Source organism: Podarcis filfolensis (assembly GCF_964270895.1).
Source record: "Podarcis filfolensis genome assembly, chromosome: 6".
Taxonomy (NCBI): Eukaryota; Metazoa; Chordata; class Lepidosauria; order Squamata; family Lacertidae; genus Podarcis; species Podarcis filfolensis.
The window spans coordinates 4,298,870-4,311,054 of NC_139609.1; the positions used below are offsets into that span (position 1 = coordinate 4,298,870).

At 46.7% G+C, this 12,185-nt stretch overlaps 1 protein-coding gene across 1 annotated transcript in view; it reads left to right on the forward strand.

The window, feature by feature from the left end:
- PAPPA2 (pappalysin 2) overlaps positions 1-12,185 on the forward strand; it is a 114,719-nt gene that overhangs the window by 15,891 nt on the left and 86,643 nt on the right. The window contains exon 2 of the mRNA XM_083621524.1: positions 6,194-7,256. Coding sequence (XP_083477650.1) covers positions 6,194-7,256 — 1,063 coding nt within the window. The remainder of the gene's footprint in view (positions 1-6,193; positions 7,257-12,185) is intronic.

Below are 12,185 nucleotides of genomic sequence, written 5' to 3' on the forward strand. Positions count from 1 at the left end.
TGTTTTTTCTCCCTCCTCTTCCAAGTCTGAACACACTTACTATCTTGAAGTCTTTCTCCAGCTCCAAATTCCAAAATTTTCCAAATTCCTGCGTAAAATAGTCAGGTTATCTTTTTCAAGTTCCGGTACTGCCCTGATCCTCAGATTGGTCTGTTTCTCCCTCAGTTCAATCATAGACAGAAGTGACTGATGATCCCCAATCTGTTTGCGCATAGGTTTTATTTCTTCCTCTACAGCCACTGCTTTTTCTTTGCTTCCTCAGCTATTTTTCGATTAGACGCAGATTCTTCCAGCAATTTTTCAATAGATTCTGTATTGGAGTTCACCTTCTGTCCCAGATTATCTATTTTAGTTGATTGTTCCGTAACTTGTTTGCTTAGGCCTTCCAATTTTTCATAAATTTTATTTAACACAGAAGTAAAATCCGCTTCTGAAGCCATTCCTTTTGACTCAGCTTGTGCAAAATCTTCCCCCTGTGTCACAGGAGGGCCGGGAACAGATGGTCTGCGTTGCTGGGAAACTATACTGGGCTGCTGCACTCTGGCCTTGCCCGATCTTGTTGTCCTATCCGTCCTCACACTTTTGTCTATGAATCAAGGTCGGTCCCACGGTCAAATCTTGCCGTGGAAAATCCCCAAAGTCCAGAGTGGAAAAATCCCCCAGCTGGGTGTACAGCTTCAATGTTCCTCTAGGGGGACACTGTAGCAGTCATTAAAGTTACAATAAAGAATCTTTTCCAGCTTTCTTAAGTCCCCTCAAAAAAAAAAAACAAGCAACAGTTTCAAGTCCAGAGAAGACCTTCAACAAGTATCTCCTTTGCAGAGTTAACCATTAAAAAGTTACAATGTCTATAAATAGTGCGACTCTCAATGCAACAGTTCTAGTGAACCTGGCAGTCCGTTCCCAGGAGTTAAATAATTGTCTCTATTTTTCCCAGAAGAAATAAAGTCACTTTTCCCTCTCCCCCCCCCTCCACTAACCTGGGGCGGGGAGTTCTTTCACTTTAACGTTCGGATTTAGAGCTTTAAAAGCACCGCTCTCCAGGTCTTAGCTTAGAAGCGTCTTTGCTTTGATCTGTGTACAGAAACGGAAGGCAGACTTCCTGTTTACGCCTTCCCGCTTCAGTGCCAAATTAATCCCTTTTTTCTTCCTTTAGTCCCAATTTCTTAAGCTTCACCTACTCACGGGTAGTTGTTTAGCAGCCGAATTGTCACAGGAAAAAGGTCAGCGCTCTCCGGCAACAGCTGTGCGGCTTCACCCCACGGAAGGAGCAATTGACTCTCAGCACCGCGCCAAGCTCCCGTTACGCTCTGGAGCCCCTTGCGGGGTTCCTTCGCCAATTCGGGGGGTGCTAAGGGTGCCCGCCGAGTCCCACGTTCACAGGCTTCTCCTGCCTGTGATTTTCAAAAGGGTCTCCGCTTCGCCGTAGCGGACAGACCCACTTTCCGCGGAGCTTCTCCCTCCAGATTAGGAGGAGACCGCCATTGCCGTTGGCGCCGCCTCCGGAAGCCCACAGTGAATATTTTATGCTTGCTTAACAGCCATGCTGTGTCAACATCATTTGCAAGAATCTCAACAACCTTCAGGCTCTAGGTGGTCTCCTGGCAATTGGCCAGTGGACCACCACCTACAGTCTGCCACCTCACTCTGGGTCCTATCCTGCCCTTTCCACCCCCACCCTGGTGGGAGTGCATGGCAGAGAAGGATTGTTAGCACAGTATATGATAGTAATATCCAGGAGTCAAAGCAATCTAAGGATGGGAGCCTCACTGACCATGGAGCAAGGAAAGTAGGCAAGATGACACCAAGAGGAATAATAAAACTTGTATTAAGCATTTTCATCTTGCCCCTCCCTATTTTAAAGTACAATACAGAGAGCCGCATCAGTAACAGTAATTCAAACCACATGGCCTGTGTGGGTTTTTTTTTAAAAAAGATCTCTCTCTCTGTGTGTGTGGTTTATAAATTATCCAGATCTGAGTCAGGAACCGACTTCTGAATCCTATGCCAAGACCCAGTCTTCTCATTCCTACCCTCTTCTGCAAGAATAATTATCAAGATGTTCTGAAAACAGGTGGAGAGCTGGGAGAACAGGTGTTATGGGATAATGGAAAGGCACCAGAACCAGTGAAAAGGGGGTAAGGGAACCTGGGGCTGAATCTCTGTTCAATAGAGATTCCCCTGGGAGGGGATTAAATGCCAATCATTTTTAGGTGGGCTGAAGCCTTCAAGGTTCAGAACACAGCAACATGCAATAACAGCTGATCGTTACAGATGTCTCCCCCCTCCCCAGAGTTCTAGACAATTTTCCCTTTTAGCTATCCCCTTTCACCACAGTAGGGAGCTTCACAGTCCAAAGATTTATAGACCAGAGGGTCTCCAGGGAAGGTATTTGCTGGAAGAAGATGAAGAAGAAGAAGAGGAGGAGGAGGAGGAGTTTGGATTTGATATCCCGCTTTATCACTACCCGAAGGAGTCTCAAAGCGGCCAACAATCTTCTTTCCCTTCCTCCCCCACAACAAACACTCTGTGAGGTGAGTGAGGCTGAGAGACTTCAGAGAAGTGTGACTAGTCCAAGGTCACCCAGCAGCTGCATGTGGAGGAGCGGGGAAGCGAACCCAGTTCACTAGATTACGAGTCTACCGCTCTGAACCACTACACCACACTGGCTCTGCAAAAGCAGTTCAGTTCCAAAGAGAGGGAGCCACCACAGAGGAGGGTTGAGGTCTTGCTAACCATTGCCAGAACCTCCTTGAAGGAGGGAAACCATCAATGGGGCCTCCTCTGAAGACCTTGGAGGAGGCGTGGCGTCAAATATCCTGGCACCAGACCATTTACAGGTTTGAAGGTTAAAACCAGCACTTTGAATTGTGGCCAGAAGCATGCAGACAAACAGTCCAGGGTGTTACAAAACTGGTGATTGTGACGGCTCGGGGAGCAGCCCCCACCCACAGGCTTAGCAGCTTGCCTTTGGGACCAGCAGCACTCAATGTATCTTACGCTGAGTGTATCTTAGGACTAGGCCTTCTCTTGATTCTTATGGTGTGATGCTAGAACCTTGGCCATAACTAGCTTTTCTCAAGGATGATGCTTTGAAGCAAAGCCTTAAAATTGTGGGCGGAGAAAACCTGTGGCTTTCTGTGTGCAGTTGGACTCCCTACTCCCATCATCCCCTAGGAGTCCAGCAAGTTCCCAGAGGGCCACAGGTTCTCCACCTGTGCTCTAGATCCTCCCACTTCCTAACCTCATGGCAATGCCCTGTTGCAACAGATGCCACCTTCTGCTGCACAGCTCTTCTGGAGGGCCTCTGGGTTCTCTCCTTTCTGCTTGAGCCTAAGCCCTTATTACAGGTGCCTCTGAACCGGGGCCCCCTCAGTTCCTGCTTCCACCCCCTTGCTCCTATGTTGGATGGTTTCACATGTTGGCTTCCTGACAAAGGGAATTGCTTGCTTGTTTGAAGAGATGCTGGAGTGGAGCTCTCAGATTGCAGCATCAGACACATTCCTGGGCATATTCCTACTTGCTGGCTGGGCTTCTGACGCAGGGGCCCGGAAAATGTTCTTGACCTTTCCGGAGCAGTAGTTTCTGGGCCTCTAGCAGGGCGAAGTCTCGGATGGCAGTGGGCAAATGCAAAGAGCTGGAACACCATCAAGGGGAGGGAGCAGGTTTGCCAATGCCAGATGAGACTCCAGATGTGGAAGCTCTTTGGTAACAATGCAGAGCTCCAGGCAGACACTTGTTGATGAAATTGAATGTGTGGAAGCTCCTCCTCTGGATGGTGAGAAACATGCAGTGAGAGAGCGCAAAAAAGCATCCTTGTGGTTGTTTCGTGCTAACTCATCCTTAAAAGAGATTTCGGGGCTGTGAACAGAAGTAGATTCTTGAGGGAGAACTTCTGGGAAGGGATGCTTCTAGAACAGTGGTAGCAGAGTATTTTTGTATGTGTTTAAAATACGTAACATTTCCTCACCTTGAAGGCTCAGGATGGGTAAGAACATTAATGAAAGCATTTCCTCAAGCTATAAAAAAAATTTAAATGTACAGCTAAAATGTCCTTTCATTAGATGTGGTGGATATATTCTCCAGCTTCACTGAGCAGAAGGCATTCTTCTGTTGACCTGGCCAAGAGCTACTGTGAATGGCCAACCTAGAGGCTTCAGGCGGGGCCAGTGTTGCGTGTTCTTATTTCTTTCTGTGCCTTAAGAGGATTCTTGCAGTTGAATGCATTCAGGCCCACTGGACAGTTTGCTAGTTTGGGCTCCAGTTTCAGGCCATGAGGTTCCCACTTCAAGCTTCAGAGTCCCTGACAACAAGAAGGGAATTTTGGAGCTGGCAATGAGCCCCTGACAAGATATTCCTGCAACTGTTCACACTTAGTAACACATGATTCTAACCCTCGTGCACAAGAGGACAAGAGCATAGAAACATTTCCATGTCATTCTCCTTTAATTACTTACCTGCAACTTTTCACCTGCAAAAAAATTAAGTATCCTCAAACATGGGTGATTTCAGCCAATTAATTTATGCAAAATGCATGCAAATACCCAGTCTGCAGAATATGAGTGGCCTGGTTGCAGAATGGAAGCTAGGGTGGTTCTCCAGGCTACATTCAGTTCTCCCAGTAAGCCAGCTCAGAAAGTAATTGTTCTGTTGAAGAGGCAAGAAATAAGCCGGTTCAACACAGACAAGACTGAGAGCAAGCGTAGCCACTCAGGGGCTGTCCGCTGTGATTTTCCTAGGGGCTTAGTTGCTCAGTCAGCACTGATTCTCTGGATAGCTCCACTGGTAGGGAACAAAGCTGAACAAAGCAGGTTCTGATCCCTGGATGCAGCGTGACTTGGTTGCTGCTGCGACCTTGAAGACTACAGACTGCCTTCAGTTGCAAGCAAAGATCCTGATCTAGTAATACAAATAATAGTAATAATAAGAATACATTTTATTGATAATAAATAATAGTGATAATGATGATGATAATAATACAATCTAAATGGGGGAAAAGTTCACACACAAGGGAAATGTGACAGAGAAGGAAGAGGGAGAGGAATAAAACTCAGGCACAGTTCTTATAATGATGAGCTTTGCATAGTTCAGGAGTTGGAGATGCCTGAGTCGTCTTATGGAATGACTGCCCACCCCATGACCGGTGCCTGGTGACAATATCGTGGACAGAGGAGGAGTAGAATGTTTGTGTGCAGAAGGATTAGGCTTCTACAAAGTGAAACATGATATTGTGCATAGCTGTACAACAGCAGGAAGGCATTGATCACTGTTTTCCAGTTTATAGAAGTTTTCGCAGTGCAGGGTCAAGAAAACTGGCGTATTATTTAAAGAGAAGTCACCGTGGTGGCGCTCACTCACAGTATGAGTTTTCTCCCAGATTTGCAGTTTGCATGACTGAATTATATTCTTTTGAGGTTAATGCTGTTTCAGCCATAATTTTTGCCATGCTCCGGCCAGTGTGTTCACCTTCCTTTTTAGGAATTAAAAAAAGCAATCTGAAAAAAAAGTTTCAGAACAGCTACGGGGATTTGGTGTGTGTGTGTTTCTCAGTGGTAGTTGCAGGGACTGGCCAGTTGTCACCACTGGCATTTGCTGCAAACCTGGGAGACTCCCCCCCCCCCCCCCGCAAAAAAAAAAAACAGCTCAGTGCTGGAGAAGATATGTGATGGGGGCGCCTCCACACTGCTTGTCTTCCTCCTTTTCTTGCCTCAGATTTGGAACAAAGCACTTCTTTCTCCAATAAGATCTTTAGATGGATATGGTGCAGGGAATGTGCCCTTTCTCGCTGCCTGCACAGCACCATGACTGATGTAGCAGATTCCAGACAGCCCAGGTTAATGATTAGTGTTGGATACTATCGTTGTGGCTACAAATTAGAACCCAGTTTGAATTGGTGTCTGGTGGACCAAATTTTAAATGCATTTCCAACCTGTTTTGGTTTAGATTTGCTAGCAAGAAATCTTGGAAATTGTCGTCCCTCTTAAACAAAGACTTCTTCACATCTCTTGCAGTTTCCAGGGTTCTTTGAGGGAAGCCACTATAGTGCCCTTGGATCCAAGCCAGTTTGAAGATCTAGTGTGGATTCATCCTAAACTCACTCCTTCTGTTCTGGAGTTGAGAGGTAGTGTGGTCTTTGTACCAGCATCCCCTGTGCTGAATTTTCTTCTTTTCTCTCTCTCTCTCCTCCACTCAGGTGTGTTTGACAATTGCTCCCACGTTGCCAGTGACAGGGGCTGGACTCTTGGCATCCGCACGCAGGAGAACACTGGGAAGAAGGATGCCCGTTTCTTCTTCTCACTCCGGACAGACCGCTTCAAGAGATCTTCCACCATATCGGTACCACACCGCTATGAACTCAATACGTGGGCTCATGTGGCCGCCACCTACAACGGGAAGCAGATGCTGCTGTACCTGAATGGGGAACGGGTGGCTCGTAGTTCCCAGCAGTCTGGGGCCCTCCACAGTCCCTTCATGGCTTCTTGCCGCACCTTGATTCTAGGAGGTGACAGCTCGGAGGATGGGCACCACTTCCGTGGCCACCTGGCTCTGCTGGCCATTTGGAATGCTGCTTTACCCCAGGAGAAACTCCAGAGAGCTTTCTTGAGAAAGGTTGAAGACAGAGAAGCTACCATGGTGCTCAGTGCAAGGTTCAGCCGCTTGGAGCAGCAATGGGTAACATTCAAAGATGGTGCCTACCCACTGGTGGAGTCCTTCCAAGCACCAGAGCCTCCGGTTTTCTCACCGCTCGTGCCCCCTCTCTGTGGGCAGACCGTCTGCGACAACGTGGAGTTGATCTCCTACTACAACAGCCACTGGCCACTGAGGAATGAGAAGGTGGTCCGTTACCGGGTCGTCAACATTCATGACGATGAGGGGCTCCATCCTACTGTCAGCCAGGAGCAGATTGCCCACCAGCACCGGGTGCTGAGCGGGGCCTTTGGCCGCTATAACATCACCTGGCAACTGAGCGTACACAAGGTGCAGAGCTCCTTGCTCCGCCACCGCGTGGTCCTGATGAACTGTGAGCCCGGCAAGATTGGCAATGAATACTGTGACCCCGAGTGTGAGCACCCACTGACTGGCTACGACGGGGGGGACTGCCGCCGGCTGGGGCGCTGCTACGACTGGGTGCGCCGGGATGGGGTTTGCAACATGGAATGCAACAACATGCTTGACAATTTTGACGACGGGGACTGTTGCAACCCCAGAGTGACCAACGTGAAGAAGACGTGCTTTGACCCCGAATCTCCACACCGGTAAGTTATGGGCGGACAAGGGAGGGAGGGAGGGAGGGCCCTGCCCTCCTGCCTGGAGACTCCTAGGCACTAAAGCCCATTGTAATGAAGTCCACAGGATCATGCCTATTGATTCCCCTCTCATACTATTCATTTCTCTGGGTTTAGGCTAATGTGAACTGTGGTCCACGCTGACAACTGCTGATGCAGTGCTAGCAGTGCAGTGGAAGGGAGAGAGATGTTTGCTGATGGGGGGTGGGGTGGGTGGGAGCAGGAGAAAGGAGTAAATGTGCCTGAGGCTGGCTACCTGCAGAGAGCCTGTGGTCCTCCCTCTTCTGTTACTCCCACTTCCCTTGGCTCCAGCCAGCATGGCCAGTGGTGATGGGTGTTGTAGTCCAATGGCTTCTGGAGGTTCACAGGTTTCCAATACCTGCTTCTGCCCTATTTCACGTTCAGACATTTAACGGCTTTATACTACTTAAAATGTTCACCACCTCTGTATTGGAACTTAAGTTTGGCAATGGTGCACATAATTATTTGTTTAGAGATCTCTGGGCTCTCCTCGCAGCGCTACAGCTCTCATGGGAAGGGAGAATGACTGTTGAAGCTGATTTCATGTCTGTAATTTGAATATCCCTCGTGTTGTTTGTAGACTCAGCCAGTGAATGTGGAGACTCCTTAAACGGCGATGTGCGTCTCCTTGCCAATTGACATGGAAGTCTTCCGCATAGAGCTGCTAATATTGACACACACGCACACGCACAAACACACACACACATCCCGACCGCCACCAAGGGGCCTGCTCGTGTCCAAAAGTAAAGATGAGTGTCAGCTAGAGGAGTTTTTGGGATTTCTTCAGGTCCAGTAGAAAGCCTTCCTGGAATGATTTAGCTAGCATTTGAGTTGGCAAGTTCTGGTGAAATTGTTAGTGTTGTTAAATGAATATATTGTTTTTAGTTTTCTTTGGCTTGGTCAGGGCCATTATTTTAGGAAATAGGAATTGTTCCTGTTCAGAGTGAGAGGCCATGGAACCCGAAGGCTCCATAGCCCTGCAGTCCAAACAAGCCTGGAAGAGGCCGTGGGGGAGACGACTCCAAGAGCCAGAGACCCTCGGCTGCCAAGGGTAACATTGTGGGGAGAGAAGCAGGCTTGGGGTTTAACTTTTTTTTTTTAATTTCTCTGGTACAGAGTTTAAAATGTGATTCTTACATTACAAATCTCCGCCCCCCCCAAGAAAAATAATAATGAGTGCCCTTTCATATCCCAGAGAAAAAGAGACTTCTGGCCTGTATACAGTCTTCTGCTACCTGGAATGCTCAGTGCCTTGGATCTAAATATATATGTGGATGAGAATTCATTTCATAAGAAATAAATCGAGGGAAGAGTCTTGTTGCAGGAGATAACAGTACTGCAAATAGTTCGAAAGCACCTCAAAGTGCAAGTAGATAAATAGGTACCACTCCAGCGGGAAGGTAAACGGTGTTTCTGTGTGCTGCTCTGGTTCGCCAGAAGCAGCTTAGTCCTGCTGGCCACATGACCCGGAAGCTGTACGCTGGCTCCCTCGGCCAATAAAGCAAGATGAGCGCCGCAACCCCAGAGTCGGCCACGACTGGACCTAATGGTCAGGGGTCCCTTTACCTTTACGTTTATGGCCATCCTAAATTAAAAAACAACATCTATGACCCAGGAAACTGAACTATGCAGGTGGGCGTTGTCATAATCATGAATCTAATATAGCACTTTTCATTTGCAGAGTGCATTATAACCTGCATTCATTTAATCCATGCACTATTCTTGGGGTCACTGATTCTCCTGTGCAAAGAGTGGGAATTGAATCTGCCTGAGGCCAAGACAGTGATCCCAAGGCAGAGCCGGGCTCACACCTAAGGCTCAGAGGTGCAAGACTCTATCCCACATTTCACACTGCCTGACAGAATGATTCACATTGATCAGTCGAAAAAGAAACAATGCACAGAACGGAACTGCAAATATCTTTTTGGGTTCCCTCAAAATTCCATGGTTGTTTTGCTAAAGCAGGAGTCTTTCATTTTGCTTTGAAATGTTACTTAATGCAAAATCTGGTGGCAATATTGAGATGTTCACTTTGCAAGGCTTAAAAAAATTCCTTTGATTCTTTTCTCAAGTAGGGACCTCCTAGTTTCTCACCAGAATTTCACATATGGCAAAACATGGTGATAGTTCCACCTAAAATAAAAGGTCAATTCAAGATGTTGATATCTATTGCCCAGTTCACTTAATCCGAAGTCCTAAAACTTTGCTGGACACCTGCTTGTCTTTCTGGTGATGTCATCCTCTTCAGCTGTGGCAGGAAGAGGCTGGCTCCCTGCCGGCTATCCATTCAGCATCTCACTGAGGCAACCATGGGAGGCTATAATGTAAATACCAAGAGCTCTAATGCTGGAAATTCTCTGTTGTGCTTTTGGAGGGCCTGCCACTTAAAAGGATTTTTACTACCCTTTTCGATTTGTGTGCATTTATAAACTGTCTGCTGGCGAATTTGCACGCCAGACTCAAGCAGCTCCTGAGCCATTAAGGTCTCTGGGTCAATAGGCTGCCTTTTAAAAAATCTATTAAGTTCCATTTGCAGGGGATTACCGCTTGTGTGATTGATTCTGTCTACCAGCTACCATTAAAAAACACCAAGCAAAACAAGCCCCAAGGAGCCAGAGCAGACTGGGCTAGATTTATCGCCGGAGGAAAACGATATTCCATTATGTGGTTGCAACTGAAGTTTCTCTCATTATCTCACATGCAGACACATGTGGAACAACAACAACAACAATGTATTTTTTATTATAATCACAGTTCATCCCATCCTAATTTCAAGAAGCTAAGGGCCGTGTGCACAGTTCTCGGCCTTTTGGCTAAGATCAAGTGTCGCTCAAGGTGTTTCATGGCCCAAACATAAGTCTTTTGCAGGCTTGTACAACATGTAGCCAACTAAAAAGAGCATAGCCACTGGGGCAAGGGCAGGCAATAAAATAACTTTTCCAACTATCATTTCAAAATACATTCACCCCTTCTCCCTAAACATCACCCTGTTCAATTGGCAGTTTCTGCTATGGCTTTTATACATTGCTATAACCTGTCCTCAAAATAATCGAGCAGAGTAAATCCTCTTTTACCTATCAGTAATGGTCATTCATGCATTTTGAAACATTTCCTTCTGATACCTCTTGAGCAACATTTTGCCTGAGAAAAACAGACCTTGCCTCCTCCCAGACAACACACACAAATTCCTCCCTGGCCTTGAACAGGGCTGACTGGCATCTGGCCCCAGTAATAAACAATTCATCCTCACTGGGGCTGCGTGCAGAGGGTGAAAATGAAACCCCTAGAATATATATATATATATTGTATAAATATATAATATGCATTCCACCCATCTAAAACACTACCAATCTCCCAGCGTCTCCCACCCTTCACATTTCGCCAAATTTAATCCTCAATTTTACATACAACCAGCTCATTATTAAATAAACATAATCCATATCCCCACAAACTCTAAGCTTGATAGAGAATCAGAGAATTGTAGAGTTGGAAGGGACCCCAAGGGTCATCTAGTCCAACCCCTGCAAGGCAGGAATCTCAGCTAAAGCATCCATGACAGATGGCCATCCAGCCTCTGCATAAAAACCAATAATAATAATAATAATAATAATAATAATAATAATAATAATAATAATAAATTACCCTGCCCATCTGGCTGGGTTTCCAAGGAAGGAGAGTCCATCACCTCCTGAGAGAGACCGTTGTGGGGGTTGTTACTTAGGTGGGAATGATCACCACGATGATTGTGGCACATTTTGTGGAGGCTTAGCTAGCTATATTCTTGACTCAGCAAGGTCTGCTGTGCCAGAGTAAAGCAAAGCAGTTAACAACAGGGCAATTGGGAAGGTGAACTTAAGCCTTATATTTTACTTTATGTAACTGTAAAGTATTTAGGCAGCTGGGGTAGAGCTGTGGATAGACCATCAACTTCGGATTTAAGTTCTTCCTGGGTTTTGTAGCACAGTGAGTAACCTGGAGCCTAATTCTCCAGGAGGTGGCAAGCCTTACAAAATGACAGGCTTACAAAATGGTGTCATGCACAGCGTAGCAAGTTAAAGGTAAAGGGACCCCTGATTATTAGGTCCATTCGTGGCCCAGTCGAGGGAGCTGGAGTACAGCTTCCGGGTCATGTGGCCAGCATGACTAAGCCACTTCTGGCGAACCAGAGCAGCGCATGGAAACACCGTTTACCTTCCCACCAGAGCAGTACCTATTTATCTACTTGCACTTGACGTGCTTTTGAACTGCTAGGTGGGCAGGAGCTGGGACTGAACAACGGGAGCTCACCCCGTTGTGGGGATTCGAACCACTGACCTTCTGATCGGCAAGCCCTAGGCTCTGTGGTTTAGATTACAGTGCCACTAAGTTAGCTAGTCAGCACTTGGTATATAGTCTCTATTCCTCCTCAGTAGATGCTGGTTCAGAAAATAAGTAGATTATTTGGAGTGGGCAAGTGCGCCAGTTGGGGTGACAGGGGCCTTGGCATTTTGAAGTGATGTGGTAGATGTGGCAATGGGCACCTGGCTTTCATTGGTATAGAGAAAGACTGAAGTTCCCCAATGTGAGACATTGGTGTGATGTTAACAAACTAAAGGGCATGGGCCACCACACTTTATTTCTGCTGCTTTGTGTAGAGCAGAGTTGAGGAATCTTTCTGTTTCTCAATGGAAGACTACCCAGAACCTCTTATTGGTCAGTGTCCTCTTTCATGTTCCATGGTGTGTAGAATGCTGAGATTCAGGGACTCGCCATTTTAAGAACACACGAGTGATCAAAATGTATTTTATACCTAGTGAAAGGCACTGAGGGCTCCTCCAGAGGACCTGTTCATTGAGTGTTATTGTAGAACACACCCAAAATGAAATATGTGTGGGACGT